This window comes from Lactuca serriola, chromosome 5 (genome assembly GCF_051521515.1).
Source record: "Lactuca serriola cultivar US96UC23 chromosome 5, Lser_US96UC23_V15, whole genome shotgun sequence".
NCBI classification, from domain to species: domain Eukaryota; kingdom Viridiplantae; phylum Streptophyta; class Magnoliopsida; order Asterales; family Asteraceae; genus Lactuca; species Lactuca serriola.
In genome coordinates, this window is record NC_136412.1 from 325,273,875 (window position 1) to 325,291,620 (window position 17,746).

Sequence of the window (17,746 nt, forward strand, 5' to 3'; positions counted from 1 at the left end):
TTGCAATTTATTAGTCTCGGAGGTCCGAAAAACATTGTATTCAGATCTAGACTCACAAGTTGTTTTTATGCCATGCATGAGGTTTTGACCCAATTTCTCAACACTTTGACCTAGTTTTGGGAAGGAAATGTATCCGACATGTATGTCACTAAAGTTAAATTTTTTAGGGACCATTAGGGTGCTATGAAGCTTTCTAGAAAGTATTACCAGATGACTTAACAAATTAAGAGCTGAATAAGGATTTGAATCTACTAGGCATATCACGTCGTGGTCAAGGACCGAGCACGACTTGGTAGATAGATTCATCGTGATCTTTTGATTTGAGTCGAACCAGGGCGTGGCTAAGGTCTTGCCAGGCGTGGTGGTCTGTACGGATGACCGCTGACTTTGACCAGCAACCATTGACTTTTTGACCAGTTTGACTTTTGGCCAAACATTGGTAGAATTGATTGTTTACCTAAGGATTAGTTATGGGTTAGCTTTAGGTAGCTTGTGTTAGTTTTTTTGTTGTTGAGGTTGCGGTTGAGCTCTTGCTCTTTAGTTCAGGTGAGTTTTATCATTGTGTGATGCATGTCATAGTTGTTGTGCTATGATGGTATGATAGACTAGCCGAGTCTTAGCTGGTAGTTGTATGTATGCATGTTATGCTAAGTCGATACATACCCAGAGTCAATAAAAACTCGTGGTTGATGCGAACCCAAGGTTGATGCGAACCTGTTTGGTTGAAACATACGATTGAGTCAATGCAGACTCATACTCGATATACACCCGGGGTTGTTACTGACCCATTGTTGTTATGTATGTTTATATGTGATGTATGTGATGTTGTAGGGAACTCACCGAAATTTGTGCTTACAATTGTGAATTAAATGTTTTTCATATACTATATTAGTTAATGAGGATGTGAAGACGTGATTGTACACACACATGAACAGTTTTATGATTGAAGATTACATGATACTTTCGTTATAACTCTGATTTATGGATTTCCATTTATGAACAAATGGGTTTGTTTTGATCATTCCTTTATTAAAATGAGTGTTTAAGTCAGCTTAAAAATGAAAATTTTATTTTGAAAATTGGGACGTTACGTAATGTATATATTTGTTTTTATATGTCCCTTCGGGACATCTGATAAAACTGGAACATTACAAAGACGATTAACATGATCTTTCGAAAAAATGAAATACACAAATCGAGAAATGATGGAAAAATATATGCTATATAGGTGATGTTGTACCTTTAGCCAATAACACAGGTTCCTAATGTGGTCTACTTAATACTATAGAGATGGAGGTGAATATATAAATCAATGAGAACTACTTCAAATTTATTTAGATTGATATTTTACATATTTTATTTGTGGTCAGGATTTTAATTAATATAATATGGTACTACTATAAAATATATAGATGTTTGTAAAATAATTAATATGTAAAAAAGATCATATATAAAAAAATAAATATGGTCATTATGTTTAAATTTTGGAGATATAAGAGAAATGTAGATGTTATAAGAAAAAGTTGGATAAAAATTTAATTGTTAATTAAACTTTAATCGATTGTAGATAGGACAAGGTTAGTAATACTTTAATTATAGTTTAATTAGTAAATAAAATATATAATTATAATTATACAAAGCTCTTAATTTTAAGTTGGTTGGAGCCATTTTTTAAGTTGTTTGGAGCCAAAGCAACCGTGCATGCATTTCATTATATGAAGTCGGGTATAACCGTAAGATAATTTAGGAAACTTAAAACCCTAAATCTTGCATATCTGAAGATCTCAGTATTTAGTAGTATAAATAGTAACCTTCTTTCATTCACATTCACAATGCACCGCCGACCCAATTAATTAATTACCCCCTTCACCCTCTTCGTTCCCTATTTCTTTTCATTCTTTAACCCCTTCGATCCATCATTTGTGTTTTATAATAAAATTTGTGAAGCATGCATGCCTGTTCATCAGAAACATGATGTTCCTTCGTGTCATTCATCAAGAAAGTTGAAAGCATAATTAAGGTGATGTGTTCTTTATAATTGTGTACGTAGCATAAGTTTCTGTGAGTTCCTCTGCGTACCTCGTTTGTGTGTTTTCTTGAGAAAGCTAGAAAGTCTATACATATATATAATGGAGCAGTATCAAATAATGAAAGAAATTGGGAGTGGATCATATGGGGTTGTCTGGGGAGCATTGAATGAATTTACTGAAGAAGTGGTTGCGATCAAGCAACTGAAGATGAAGTATAACTCGGTGAAAGAATGCATGAACCTGACAGAAGTCAAAGCACTGCGCCAGATGGATCATCCCAATATCGTAAAGCTCAAGGATATCATCAAAGAACACGACAGTTTGTACTTGGTGTTTGAATACATGGAATGCAGTCTCTACGAGCGTATGAAATGCAGGAAGAAGCCATTTTCAGAGGATGAGATTAGAAACTTGTGCTTCCAAATCTTTCAAGGTCTGGCGTACATGCACAACAACGGCTACTTTCATCGTGACCTCAAACCAGAGAACCTTCTTGTTTCCAAGGATGTAATAAAGATTGCTGATCTTGGTCTAGCTGGCGAGACGAACCAACAGCCATACACTGTTAATGTTGGGTCACGCTGGTATAAAGCCCCTGAAGTTCTTCTTGGGCAACGATATGATTCTTCAGTTGATATGTGGGCAATGGGTGTAATCATGGCTGAACTATTTACAGACCGCCGACTATTTCCTGGTAAAAATGACGGAGATCAAATGTATAAAATATGCAGTGTGATCGGCAGTCCAACAGAAACCATCGTAAATAGCAACTATCAGTTCCCACAGCTTCCTGGTGTCCAACTTTCTTCGCTGTTACCATCTGCAAGCATGGAAGCACTCAATCTGATTGCCACACTTCTTTCATGGAGTCCATCCGCAAGGCCAACAGCGATGAAGGCACTTGATCATCCTTTCTTCAATACATGGTGCCATGTTCTACCATCCTTTCAAGCAAGTCCATTTTATGGTTTCGAAACAGAAGATTCCTCCAAAAACTTGACTCGTCTGCTCCCAGAAAATCCATTTTGTGGTTCTGAAACAGAAGATTCCTCGGAGAAGCTAGAAAATCCATTTTGTGTTGCCGAAATAGAAGATCCCTCAGAAAACTTGATATGTCTGCTCCCAGAAAATCCATTTTATGGTTCCAAAACAGAAGATTCGTCGAAAAACTTGATTGGTCAGTTCCCAGAAAATCCATTTTGTGGTTATGAAACAGAAGATTCCTCGAAAAACTTGATTCGTCAGCTCCCAGAAAATCTTTTTTATGGTTCCGAAACAGGAGGTTACTCAGAAAACTTGTCCCCTATGTTTCTAGAAATCCATTTTATGGTTCCGAAACTATAGATTCTTCAGAAAACTTGATCCGCATACTCCCACAAAATCTATTTTATTGTTCCGAAACAGAAGATCCCTAAAAAAAATTTGTATGTATCCTCCCAGAAAATCCATTACTTGGTTCAAAGAATTGCGGATTTTTATTCAAAATAGAGAGGAAGCAAAAGAACAAAAAGTTTCACAATTGGTTTGGAAAGCGATGCGGAGCACATTGACGAGCTAGCGATGGCATATATGGATAAGTTGGAGAAGAACAAGAGGGGTATCGGAAAGAGACAACTTCAAAGGATCAAAGGAATTAAAGAGGCTCAGAGCAAACGGACATAACTTGTTATCCTATGTTGAAAGTAAAGGGGTATTTGCCGGGTATCAAAGGAAAATTTTAGTTGGTATGAATAGTAGCACGTCATCAATTTGTATGTATTGGATTTGGTTTTTGATTGTTATTCAATATTAACGATGTATGGTTGATATCGAATGTTTTGAATGAATTGACAAGCCATTTCTCTGATTTAGAAATTGATAAATCATTTTTCATGTTTGATTAATTATTTCTTCCATTGTATTTGTCGAATTAGTTTTTTTAGGTGTGTGAATATGTAACATACTAGTATGTTATAATCCGCCGGAAACCATAATTATAAAATTAATTAAATTTCATATAAAAACTCAAAACTATTAATCATTTATTTTAATTAAATTATTAATTAATAGATATTTTTATTAGTTATGTAAAATTATAATCGTTGATTTAAATAAATATGTGAAATTAATTTTCAATATATATTAGACATTTTATATTTGTGGATTAATGAAAACAATAATATAAAATTTAAAATTTAAAATAGAGAATAAATATATTTACAAGTACTAAATCACATACTTCAAATTAGCAATATTATCACTTATATGGAAATGGACGTTGGACTACTCATGTATGTGCGATAGAATAATTATTGGCAGCGCTCCATTATCATAACTTTCAAAAGTTTGCATCTCCTTTATGAATATGCACAAATTTATAATAGTTATTCCATACAAAAGTAGAAGGCACACCTTCTGTTTTGTATGAAACCAAGGCAAATATGATAAAGGAATATGTACAAGCACCGTCAATATCGTCATATTATGCTATGTATAAACCGATCTAGATAGAATTCGAAAAATCTAATTAGAACTCTACAAATATGTACAGATCTAGATAGAATTCGAAAACTCTAATTGGAAGTCTACAAATATGTACAAGTCACTTATTAATGATGGTGGAATATATATAATAACCCTTGAAACTCCATAATTACAAGTTTTGTTTTATAGTTTCTCACTTCTTCCTTCCTCACGCATTCGTGCAACATCCACGACTCGACTTTCTATAATCAGTTTCTTCAAGAACTGCAAATCGATTTTACTCAAGAACTACACTACACAATTCCATGATTGCTACTAGAAATCAACCCGTTTTCATTAATTGTCCTGCCTATATAAGAGTTGGATTTTCAATCATAGTTGTTGTTCGATAGTTGGGGGTAGCGAAAAGGGGTGTCGATTAAAACTGGTGGAACTCTTTCTGGGAAAACATTCCCCCTGTCCGTGGTATAGGTTAGGGCTCTTACATTGCTTCCTCTCCTACCCTCCGTTCCCTAAGATATAAAATTTAGTTGCAAAACCCTTTCATCACTTTGATGATTTTTGTTGATTATAGTTGTTTCTCAATTTGAAGGTAAGGAAGGATATGGATAAATGGCTCTCCTAATGAAATGCTAATGGAGAAGAGTATTGTATCACTACTAGGAAAATGAGAATTACCAACGACATTATCTGTCGCTATTCCGTCGGAATAAGAGGATACCGATGGACTTCCGATGAAAAATTGGTTGTAACGTAATAGTTTGTGGGTAAATATTGCCGACAAAATAGCTACGAATTACCTACAACATACCAACAACATTTTTCCATCGGTAAATTACTGACGTAACACCTACGGAGAGAAATATCAATGGATTTCCTATGGATTATTGAGGGGACTCAATTTGATTGACATTGAGTTTTTTACCGACGAAACCGACAACCTATATTACCGAAAACACGACAAACACGAAAAACACGACAAATAAATGTTAAATCGTGTCAATTTCATGTCGAATTTTAAACACGAACACGACACGACACGACATCGTGTTTTTTACACTTAACACGAACACGACACGAACACGAATTCGAATTTCAGTTTCATCCTAATTTCGTTTCGTGTCGTGTATTTTTGTCGTGCCGTGTCAATAATTGACACCTCTACCAAATACCAAGTTTGACAAATTCTGTTATTCCATTGTCCCAAAATTCCTACCAACTAAAAATTAACAAAAAAATAAAAATAAACAATACCAAATGTTTACAAATTCCATTGTTCCATATTACTTACTCATTATCCTCGGGTAGACTGCCGGGAAGGGGGGGGGGTCACGGGCTTGATTTGCGGGCATATTCATCATCATCGCCATCATTGTGATTTGTTCTACCATTTGTTCTTATTGTTGGGTTTATTGTGTTGTGTCTTGGGCTCGGTTATTAGTTCAGTTTTGTTACCGGCTTGGGCTTGTCCAGCCGTGTGTTATGTTTTAGGGTTTAGTATATAAGTTGCATGCATGCAATCTTATCATTAACACTTTCATTATTATCATTTGTTGTATTGTAAACCTTAGCTCACCTCTACAGTGGAAGTTCTTAATCGAGCTCTGCTGAGGTGTGACTATATTGGAATCATTAAGCTCTATTTTGATTCAACTTGTGTTTACATTATTTGACTAGTTGTTTTCTATTAACATGTTGAAGATCTAAAACGGTCTAAAGAGTTTTTCAACTCATCAATTGGTATCAGAGCAGGAGACTGTGTAATTTATATGCATCTCTTCTATCGAAGAAGGTTTTAGAGTTTTTTGCTAATATTGATCTCTGTTAGAAGCCGTCATCTTGTTGTTGACGTAGTTCTTGGATTTCAATTTTACCCTAACTTTGTTTTCAAGTCTTATCTTGAACAGGTTTTTCGCACACGACGATTCCAACACAAACCCTATCAATATCTCCAAAAACATTGGATCCACAACTAGGATTTCCATTCTATATACTCAGGATTACGAAGTATGGGCGCATCACTTTGAAGACTATGTGATCAGTTCTGAAGACAATGGGTATTTAATCTGGGAAGCGATCACTTTAGGTCCGTTCGCTAACTCTGGCACAAACCGAATCATAAAGACTCAAAAGGTGTACAACCAACTTATGGTTGATGTTAAAGATGTTCCTCAAGATGAAAAGGACAAGTTTAATTTCAATATCAAAGCACTTAGAATGATCAGATTTTCCCTACAGTCTAACACCTTTCGGTTGGTTAGTTCATGCACGACGGTGAAAGAGGTTTGGGATAGGTTGAAAGAGTTGTATTCTACCGATGAGGATCTTGGGCATTTGATCCAGACTCTATTGCTTTCAGAGTTTGGAGACTTCAAGGAGAAACCTGAGGAGAAGCTTATCCAAGCCTTTGATCGCTTTAATCATCTTCTTACCAAAATGATAAAGCATGGCATAGAGAGGAAATTTATTGAGCAGAAGGTCACATTCATGAATGGCCTAAGATCTGAATGGATGGTTGTAGTGTCTACTGTAAAGGCGCATGAACAATTCAAGGCTTACTCTTTGGCGAAGCTAGTGGGGATACTAAAGTCACATGAAGGTGCAGTGACTAAAGAAACGAATGTGGTTTCTAGCATGGGTTCTTTGGCCCTAATTTCCAAAGGAAAGAATGCAGTTAAAGAAGAAGAAGATTTAGATCTTTCTGAATTTGATCTGACCAATGAAGAATATTATTTGATGGTATCAAACCCAAAGAAGTTCATTCGCAGAAGGTTTCCCACCAATAAGAACCGAAACTGGCAAGGAAACTACAGTTCAGAAAAGGAAAAGGAGGAACCGAATATCACTACCCAGCAAGAAGAACCGAAGAAGGAGAGCAAGATGTCAAGTGACTCAGGATTTAATTGTCACTTTTGTGGAGGCAAAAACCACTTTGCCAAGGACTGTATGTTGAGGAAGATGACAGAGAAGAATGAGAGCGAAGACGATGACGCATACTATCTGTGAAAGCTAGAAGAGATTAAGAAGAAGAAAGCTACTGCAAATAACACTATGAATGTTCTTATTATGCAGGAAAATGTTGCAGATGATGAATTTGGTGGTGTTGAAGTCTGGTCTACTGATTCAGAGGATGAAGAAGTGAGAAAGCCTACACATGGCAGGGCTTTCGTGGCGAAAGAAGATGAGTATGTTGCTGGAGGAAAGTGTTTGATGCTGACAGTTGGAGTGTCACAGATGAGGGGTTACACCAATGATAGGAGTCAAGATGAAGCTAAGGAACGAGAAGACGGGTGCTTCGCTACCAAGCCTGTTGGTGAGCAGATCAATGAGTGCGACCAGTTGATCAAGAAGGTACAATCTATTCTCGAATCATTAAAAATCCATGTCACAAACTATGAAAAAGAATTGAACGGATTAAAATCTAAATTTTCTAGTTTAAGTGGTAGTTTAACCCAAAATCGCCTCACAAATTCTAACCTAACCGATCAACTCAGCATGGTGTCTTTGAAGAGTGAGGAGAGGCAAATGTGGATTGAGCAAAAGGAGAAAGAGTTGATTAGAATTAAGGATGAGACAATTTATTTGCAAAGGGATAATTTGAAGCTTTTAAAACAGAGAAATGTTTTTTGTTTAATTGTTAAACGTTTATATTCCAATATCACTCAGTTGCATTTAGATTGTGAAATAGGCAGGAAAATTCACAGTATGATTCTTCCCTTCCTTGAATTAAAGGAGGACGAAATTGATGCTAATGTTTATGATTGTGAAGTTGTTGTCTCGTCTGATGAAGTTTCTCTTGGCTATAAAATTGGTCTTGACAAAATTGAATCTTTTATCCAGTCCAAATACCACAAGGACATGCTTAAGAATTTATTGGACGAAAATGATAAATTGAAAATTAAAACTGAAACCCTGCAGAAATTTGACTCGTTGAATGCAAAGTTGAGTTCAAAAACAAAAATTAATGTTGACAATACTTTTGAATTCAATGAGGATGATGACATGTGTGAAATATCTGTGGAAGATGAGTTAGATTGTTCCGAATTTGTCAAGAGCGAACCCGAACCTACAAAAATCTCATTTCTGAAAACTCGGTTGAATTCGCTCGTTTTTCCCAAAATAAGTCCAAAGTTATGAAAGAAAAGGTTGTGGTGTATCAGAAGGTCCAAACCACACCAAATCAAGTTGATGCAGTCACAGGTGTTACACAGAAGCAAACAGCCGAACTCACAACATTAGTGAACGAAGATAATGCTGAAGGATGTGATGAATTTTTTTGGTCAGCACCAATAGACAATGCTGGTGAAACGGTCGGCCTATCTGAGAAAACATCATGGAGGGTTAAAGGCAAATATGTGGCAGAACCACTCAACAAGCCTACTCATTTTGATATGCTAACAACCAGTGGTACCAAAAAGATTCCAAGTGAATCAATTAAGGTGACAAGAGAAACCTCCTTGTTAAAGAGCGAAACTGATGGTGAAAGGTTGAAACCGAGGGTCAATATCCATAAAACTCCCAAACAGGTGTCTGAAAAAAACAACAATGTAACAGGAGATACAAGAAGAATCTCACTGAAAGGAAACAGTTTTGGCAGTCCCAAAACCCAAATTACGTTCGATCAGACAAGAGTTCAACCGCTAAGGATAAAGGAGTGTCAAAGAATCAATCTACTTCTTGTACTCAATGCTATTCGTGTAGCCAAGCAAACCGAAAGGGAAGTTTCGGTCCTCAAAATAGAAGAGAAATAAACCGAAAGAGGGGTTTCGGTTCTCAACTCAACAACCGAAGGGGCAATTTCGGTTCATCATCCACAAGAGAAAGGACCCAAAAGCAAGGTTTCTCTTCTAAAACACATTCCACTCACTCAAATCAAAATCCTAAAGAAGATGCGAAAGGAAAAGGGAAGATCGTCTCAGGAGACGAAAAGAAGATAAATACTAACCTAAGGAAACAAAACCAAAAGTTAGAAAACAATAAATATCCAATTCCTAAACCTAAGGTTAATGCGTCAAAAGATAATAAAATCAAAGTTTTTACAATCAAAAGAAAAGATGAAACAACCCTAATAAAACGAACTTACTTGGTTGATTCTTTTATTGTTATACCCTGTTCTGCAAAAGGCTCACAAGGACCCAAGAAATTTTGGGTTCCTAAATCTGCTTGATTTTTGCAGGTTTTGTGTGACGAGCAGTTCGACAACAAATGGTACATTGATAGTGGTTTCTCACGTCACATGACTGGGAGAAAGGAAGAACTTCGGGAGTTTCGAGCTCTGACGGATGATGGCTGTGTAAAGTATGGCAACAACTCATTTGGTACAATAAAAGGCTACGGAATGATCACAAATGGCAATTTCTCGATCAGAAAAGTAGCGTACGTGGAGGGCTTCACTACTAAAAAAACAGCCTTTTATGACGCGCAATGTGCGTAGTAAAACGCTCAGACGACGCGCAAATGCGTGTCAAGAAATGCCATGTCATAACGAGAGACGAAGCGCTTTTACGTGTCGTGTATAGACGACGCGCATTTACGACGCACATTTATGACACGCAATGCGTATCATTAAAACCCTTGTCAAGAAAGGCCATGTCATAAATGAAGATGACACACATTTTTGCTTATCGTAAATTTAAATGTTTAAAAAATATATATTTATATATTTATTAATTTTTAAATTAAATTTTCATTTAATGTTTCATAATAGAAATAAAATACCATATACAAAAAATACAACCCATTGCATAAAATTTAATGTCATACAATTCTATTGCTTACAATATATAAATTTGCATTCATCTCTAATCTACTCTGTGTTTCATACTAACAATTGAAATAAAGAATGCAACACTTGCATTTGACCTTTCTTTTCCTCTTCTAACCCTGTAAACACAACACAAATAAATGAGTTAATTACTGAAACACACCATTTATTTCACATATAAGTATAACTGACCTTGGCCAATAGGATTTTTCTTGTTAGTAAAACAAGATTGAGCACTTTTGCTCACCAAATTAGCAAAATAAAACCCTTTTCCAAACTACAAACATAGAAAAGATTACTTTCTTAATTAATATATAATAGATTAATGGATTGATTAATATATATATAGAGAGAGAGAGAGAGGAGGAGGAGGAGGAGGAGGACCATGTAGCCGGTTGCAGGAGCTTCAGGGGGGGCTATTCGTAATCCTTGGCTTAAAATACCAACATAGTTTTTCAAACGAGAACCTATTAAGAACAATAGATTTCATTAACATCCATGCAAAAGACATTAATTCCCTTCTCATCTTGCATGAATGATATAACTTAATAGAAAAGGTTTGAAGCTACAATACCATTCCAAAGGAGAATCTCTTCCTTGGCTTCCATGTTAGCAATCTTTTCTTGAAGACTAAAGATATAAGAGGAAAAAGTATAAATTGCATTGCTATTTCCTATAATTTTCTATTATAATAAAAGACTTGAAAAACATAAATAATATCAGAATAAAACCTTTGCATGTCAATCTTTATATCAATTATCCGATTTTCTGCTTCCATGGCTTCCTTCAACCTATCTTCACTCAATTTTGTGGTTTCTTCCAATTTCGTTTGTGTTTCACTAATTTCCTGTTCTAGTGTACTAACCTTTTCCTGCAAGTGTTCAGATACCATGAAATACAATCGTCAAAACAAGATAAAAAACTATCCTAGAATTTCACATTATCAGCAGTAAGGTTTTCTACTTTCTCATTGTGAGTAGCAAAAAGGTGCTCGAGTTCTATCAAACTCTCATTGTCTTTCAACTATGAAAACTTCTTCCAGCTCAAGTGCCCAATCCTACATTTTACAAAGTACAAACAAGGCCTCCTAGCAAGTTTTTTCCTACAACCAGAGTACAATGTCAATTTCATGTCATATATTACAAAAAGACAAAATAAACAAATCAAAAAACATATGACTTCATTAGACAAGGAATCAGAAAAAAGTTTACCTGTAAAATTTAGCAAATAGATCTTTAGCACCGATGTAGGCAAGCAACTTTACTACCTGCAAATTAGTTCAAAAACTCAATCACTTATGCTTACCATTTGCTGCACAGGAGCCTTTCGATGATGAAATTACTATACTAACCTTGTGGAAAAGAGTATGGTTCATGAAACAGTCATTTACATATGCCAGATACTTGTCATGAAGCTAAATAACTTTTCTAACAAAAACCTGGAGGAAAGTAAGTAAACAGATATAAATAAATAAATAAATTACTAATTTATGCAAATTTAATGTTCTTGTAATTTTACCTGTTCCTGTAACCCAGCCACATCTCTCTTTTCAGCCTGCAAAAAACAATAAGTTCAAAGTTATTCATCATTGCAGCTTTATTTATAAAATACAATTTTGTATTAGGAAGATATGAAAGTAAGATGATGTAATAAACAAATAAATCAAAGTAAGTTGCTATAGTATCAAAAACATATACTTCACCATTTGTAGCAAGTGTCAAAGTAAGTTGCTATAGTATCAAAAACATATACCTCAGCCTCTCATTTATTTTTTCCTTCCATTTACCCAAGTTTGCAGTCACTTTCGACAAACATCATTTATCCAGGGGCCAAAAAGAAACATGATTGTGAATCAACATTAGTATATAGTATGTATAAACAATATTGAGCACTTTTGCTTACCCTGAACGTATGAATCCAATCCAAACGTGTGGAAATCTGAATAAAACATGAGCTGGCTTCTGCAAACGTGAGAAATAGAGCAAAATTGAAGATGAGAGAAAGGATTCAGAGTCTAGAGAGAGAAAATTTCTGAGAAAGCGAGAAAAATGGGGCGTTAAAGGAAATGGTGAATCACCATGTATGCTTGGCACCAATGCAAGCTCGAAAAGTACTCATACAAACACACAACACACACACACACACGGAGAAAGAACCGTTGGGTTTTTCATTTTCATTATTAATCAAATTAACACACAAATATTTTACCAATTTATGGATAAGTAAATCGATATAAAAATCTAGACAAAATTTCATATTGCACATTGAGTATAGTTTATGTAGCTAAAATGAGCATACATTACATACATACCCATGAATGCACGATGCATAAATCATGTGCCACATGTGTCACTGCTGAACACGCTTCTGTAACCAAACAGTCCCCTGAAGCCTCAAATTAACAAAAACATAAGCAACTTCTTTTTATCACTTTTTTGAAAAAAAAGCATGTTGATAAAATGACGAAACTGACCTTGAAGGACAAGTTAATGTGATCCTAGTCCTGCCAAAGTTTCTAGCAACAAGGCTAATGTTAGTAACCTCAGCTCGCCTATGAGAAAGCGCTTACATCACCATCCCCACATGCTCTTCATTCACCTTAAATTTATAACAATCATATAAAAAATCCATATCATTAAAATACAAATACAAATAGTAAATCAGTGTTTTTTTTACCTCATTGGTTACTTCTTCAATTGGCTCTAGCTTCACACTTTCTCAATCTTGTACCTAACATATTATACAAATAATAATCATTATGAACCCTAAAAGTTCATATAAGAAGTAGAAGATAGAGAAAAATTACATAACTCTTGGAGTGGATACAGAAAGCTCAAAATTTTCACGCCTCATATTCTCAAGCAAGATGCTTACAAAGTGAGGAAGTTAGCATACATAATAATTCTTTGGTGATTTTGTTAAAGAATATGATGAATGAAAGAGTATATGATATGACCTAATTGAAGTTCTCCTCTTCCTCGAGCCTCATATGATTCTGCTAAACCAGGGATTATATTTATGGCAAAGTTTGTTTCTACTTCAGCCAATAGTCTATCACCAATCTTTCCTCCAGTTAACTACACACATTAAAGATGATGAGGTGTATACAAAGTACAGACATTGGATTACTTGAAAATTTAGAGAGAACTACAAGAATAAGAAGAAGAAGAAGACAAGTTATTTTTCGCTTACTTGAGAACCATCAAGTCCAGCTAGAGGAGAATCATTCATACCATCTTCTTCTCCCCTTGATGTTACGCAGGACCCTAAACACCAACTCGATATGCTGCTTCTCACTTTCTTCATTCTAACAACAACTGTGTCATTTGAGATTCCCTATCACCAGAAAAAGCCCAATAAGAAGTCAGAGATTGCTGACTCCGTTCCAACCTCCGACAGTCCTCCTCCTCCTCTACATCATTTCCCTGTCGAGTGTTACATACACAAAGGAAAACAAGGCAGAAGATTTGTTATCGCCAGTTAACCATTACCGCCCACCACCTCGTTGTCGCCGCTGCTATGATTGGTTGTCCCCTCCATCACCGGTGCCAATATTCCCTCCGTCGTCCGTTTTCCTCATTGACCATCGCCAAAAAAGAAAACAGAAGGGCCGCAAGCTGCTATCGCAACTCCACTCATCGACCACCACTGCAGTTGTTGAGAATCTCCGGTCACCACCACCTGCTGCTGCTCTGATTTCATTTCGATCGTTGCTCCCTACCGATGCTTCTTGACCCACTGTTCCTAATCGTGTTTCGAACCCCCTTCCTACCGGGGCAATTTCTTGAAAAAGCCCTAGCTATTACAAAGAGGAAACTAAATCAGAGGAGGAAAAAAAGGGAGGCGGGGTTTTTAAGTTTTGGGGATTTCATTTTACCCGGATGAACACGCGCGTTATATTAAAATTTAAAAAACGACAGTCTTAGACGACAAACATTTTATTGTAGGTGCCCTCCATGTTTTTAGTTTTTTTTTGTTTAGACACTAATTTCAGGGCACGCAAAAATGCGTGAGCTTAATCCTTAAAATTTTGCGAAATTGACATTATTTTTTAGGGCACGCACAAATGTGTGCCCTCTATCAGCGAGTGTCATTGTTTGCGCGTCATTAAAGGGCTGCTTTCTAGTAGGTTATACAACACAATCTCATTAGTGTTTCACAATTGGTGGTGGGAACTGGACTAAAGGTTTCGTTCGATGATGAAGAATCTGAAATAGTAGATAAGAAGACCAAAACAGTTCTATTAAAATCCAAAAGAAAAGGCGAAATGTACCCACTGAACCTCAATCCCATTCGAGGGAAGCCAGCTATGTGTCTGCTAACGAAAGCACACTCAGACGAAAGTTGGTTATGGCACCGAAGGCTCTCGCATCTCAACTTCAAAGACATCAACAAGCTACTTCTTGGTGATCATGTGCGAGGACTTCCAATACTCAATTTTGATAAAGAACATCCGTGTGATGCATGTGAAATGGGAAAGCAAAGCAGGAAAATTCATCCAACACGTGTGTCACACCGCGGCCGTCGGCGGAAACACCGGGCGGTGTAACGTCATTTCTCGTATCATAATTATCAACTTCCTGAAAACACATACAATTTAAAATACGTCAACATAAAGTTGGTGATTCCACATGTTTTGACTCCATATAAAAATAATACATTTTCCAAGTTCAAAAATAGTGTTGAAAGTATCATTTGACTCTCCAATGTTTAGCATATATATATCCTACGCATAAAAGTTTACTTACCAAATAAGTAGTTTACCTATAACTCTCATACACTATGAATATAAGTGTTTGTAATTCCATACAAACGAAAGTTGCTACGTATAAATCTTATTTGAATTCTATACGAGTAAGACCGCTACGTATAAATCTATTTCAATTCTAAACGAGTAAAACCGCTACGTATAAATATATTTCAATTCTATACGAGTAAAACTGCTACGTATAAATCTATTTCAATTATATACGAGTATGTGTGTTAGGTATAATTATCTACTTAATATACAAGTAGTATACCTACCAGTTTCTTGTACCTAGAGTATAAGTGTTTGGGAAACTTATACTTAACATTAATACTTGTATAACGACAAAGTATAATGCTTCTAACAATTTGCTATCACGAGTCCGTAACCGCGGCTATATGACTAGTTTCAAACCTCTGCTTGATGCTACAAGTTTCACATCTTAAGATAAGTTCCACACGCTTCATCAACGTCGGAATAATAAACAAACAAAAGGACAGTTCGTCACTCGCACACCGTTTTGTTGTAGCTAGCAACCACGAGTGGGATTGTCAACCCGTATCTTATTCATACATGACTTCCTCGCTCACACACGATTAACGATTACAGGTCAGAGGATTTTCCCTAAGATTTCCAATCTTAGTTGATGAATACAATAACTCATGTAGACTTGTCGAGTTTCATTAGTTCTAGTAGTAAAATCATATTCGTGTCTAAAACCCTAAGTTATTAGATTATGCTTTAAGCGTTAGTTGTAATATATATAATACTTAGGCAGTACAATAGCTAAAATTTGAGTTAAAACCAGGTTTTATCTTAACATAAAACCAATAATAACAACATATAACATACAAGGTTTTATCTTGATATAAAACCAATAACAACAACATATAACATACCTGGTTTTATCTTGACATAAAACCAATAATAGCAACGTACATATCAATTAACATATAGAACTTCCGAGTATAACTCTGGAACTATATCGCACACGAAATATACATAGAATCATAAGTATAACTCAAGATCTACATTAATACAAGAATATGCTAACAAGTTGATAATAGTTGTATATATTCAAAATATTATATTTAGAACAACTATATTCTGCTTATTATAACTATCTACATTGACACTAATATACTATCATATAGACATAATAATAACGTATATAAAATATTTAGCATGCATTTCCCCCCGAAATATTAGAAAGTGGGGACGTGAAACTCACCCTAGTAGCGTGATCTATAGATTCTAAACGGATAGAAGCTAGTCTTTGTCAGGCCCGGGAGGGGAAACGGCCTTCGAAAATGAGAGAGAGTTAAAGGAAAAGGTGTAAGGAATGAATGAACTTTGATCGCTATTTATAGGCTCTTCTGGGCCCATTCACGTCGTGAACATGATAGGTTCACGTCGTGAACTTCCATGAGTCATCCCGTAGCCTTAACATGTGTTTTCTAGCCCTGATTAGTGTCCCTGACACGTTTCACGTCGTGACTTAAGGCGGCTAGGGTTTCTGCCACGTGTCATGTCCTTAGACAGCTGCATCTTTGGAAGGTCATAACTTTTGCATACGAGCTCCGTTTTTGATGTTCTTTATATCCACGCGTAGGTATTTACGAGTACTACAACTTTCTTTTAGATTCCAATAGCTAACTATAAGACTATTTTAAATTCCTCTTATTATAGTGATTTACAGCATTAGGGTTTATCATAACTTCTTCACGGTAAGTCAGATTTAGATGTTCTCTATATTTTTGGAATCGTATGGATGTATACTTTGAGTTGTATAATAAATTATGTATGAAAGTTCATACTTTAATATGAATTACATAGTAAGTTTTTCACATTACTAGTTTAACAAAATCACAATACATGATTGGCATAATCACATGTGATTGTTATTGACCTAATTTTAACTATTGTTACAACATGTCAACATGAAGATCATCAAACCGTTTGAGCTTCTGCATATAGATTTATGTGGACCTTTGGCTATTGACAGCATTGGCGGTAACAAATATATACTAGTAATAGTAGATGACTTTTCTCGTTTTACCTAGTTATTCTTTCTTAAACAGAAATCAGAAGCTACACCAAAGCTCAAGGTTTTTATCAAGCAAATAGAGCTTCAACTACAAAAGTTGGTAAGAAATATTCGAAGTGACAATGGGCTGGAGTTCAAAAACAATGAATTTGAAGACTTTCTTGCTGAAAAGGGAGTATCTCACAACTTTTCTGCTCCTTACTCTCCACAAAAAAATGGTGTCTTTGAAAGGCGAAACCACTCGTTGTGTGCAGCGGCCCGTACCATGCTCAGTTTCGCCTCATTGCCATTATATTTCCAGGCTGATGCTATTGCTGCCGCTTGCTACACACATAATAGGTCTCTTCTCAACAAGAATTTTTCTATTAATACATATGAGGTCTTGAACAATCGTAAGCCAAATGTCAAGTTCTTCCATGTGTTCGGTTCCAGATGCTTTATTTTTAATTCAAAGGAGCACCGAAACAAGTTTGATGTCAAAGCTGATGAAGGGATTTTTCTTGGCTACTCATTAAACTCCAAGGCATATAGGGTTCTGAACAAACGTTCCAAGAAAATTGAAGAAACCTATTATGTCACCTTCGTTGACAACTACGTCAAGAAGCTTCATACAACTGAAGGTTCAATGGAGGAAATCTTTCCAACGTCTGGTCGAGTCACTGTTTCCATTCCGAATTTATTTGAGCAATACATGT

General features: G+C 35.8%; 1 protein-coding gene and 1 non-coding gene across 2 annotated transcripts; both read left to right on the forward strand.

Annotated features, from left to right (window-relative positions):
• Nucleotides 1-1,116: 1,116 nt before the first annotated feature.
• LOC145055827 (U6 spliceosomal RNA) lies at nucleotides 1,117-1,217 on the forward strand. The gene has a single exon (XR_013685377.1). It is a non-coding gene; the product is annotated as a U6 spliceosomal RNA (small nuclear RNA).
• Nucleotides 1,218-2,129: 912 nt separating this feature from the next.
• LOC145050929 (cyclin-dependent kinase F-4-like) lies at nucleotides 2,130-4,812 on the forward strand. The gene is made up of 2 exons (XM_078999105.1): nucleotides 2,130-2,956; nucleotides 4,683-4,812. Exons 1-2 carry the CDS (start codon nucleotides 2,130-2,132, stop codon nucleotides 4,810-4,812), a joined length of 957 nt encoding a protein of 318 aa, XP_078855231.1.
• Nucleotides 4,813-17,746: the final 12,934 nt, after the last annotated feature.

Coding starts and splice junctions, on each gene's coding strand:
- LOC145050929 (XM_078999105.1), top strand. CDS start 2,130: ATGGAGCAGTATCAAATAATGAAAGAAATTGGGAGTGGATCATATGGG. Junction 2,957..4,682: donor CATCCTTTCTTCAATACATG/GTGCCATGTTCT, acceptor TTTGTTTTATAG/TTTCTCACTTCTTCCTTCCT.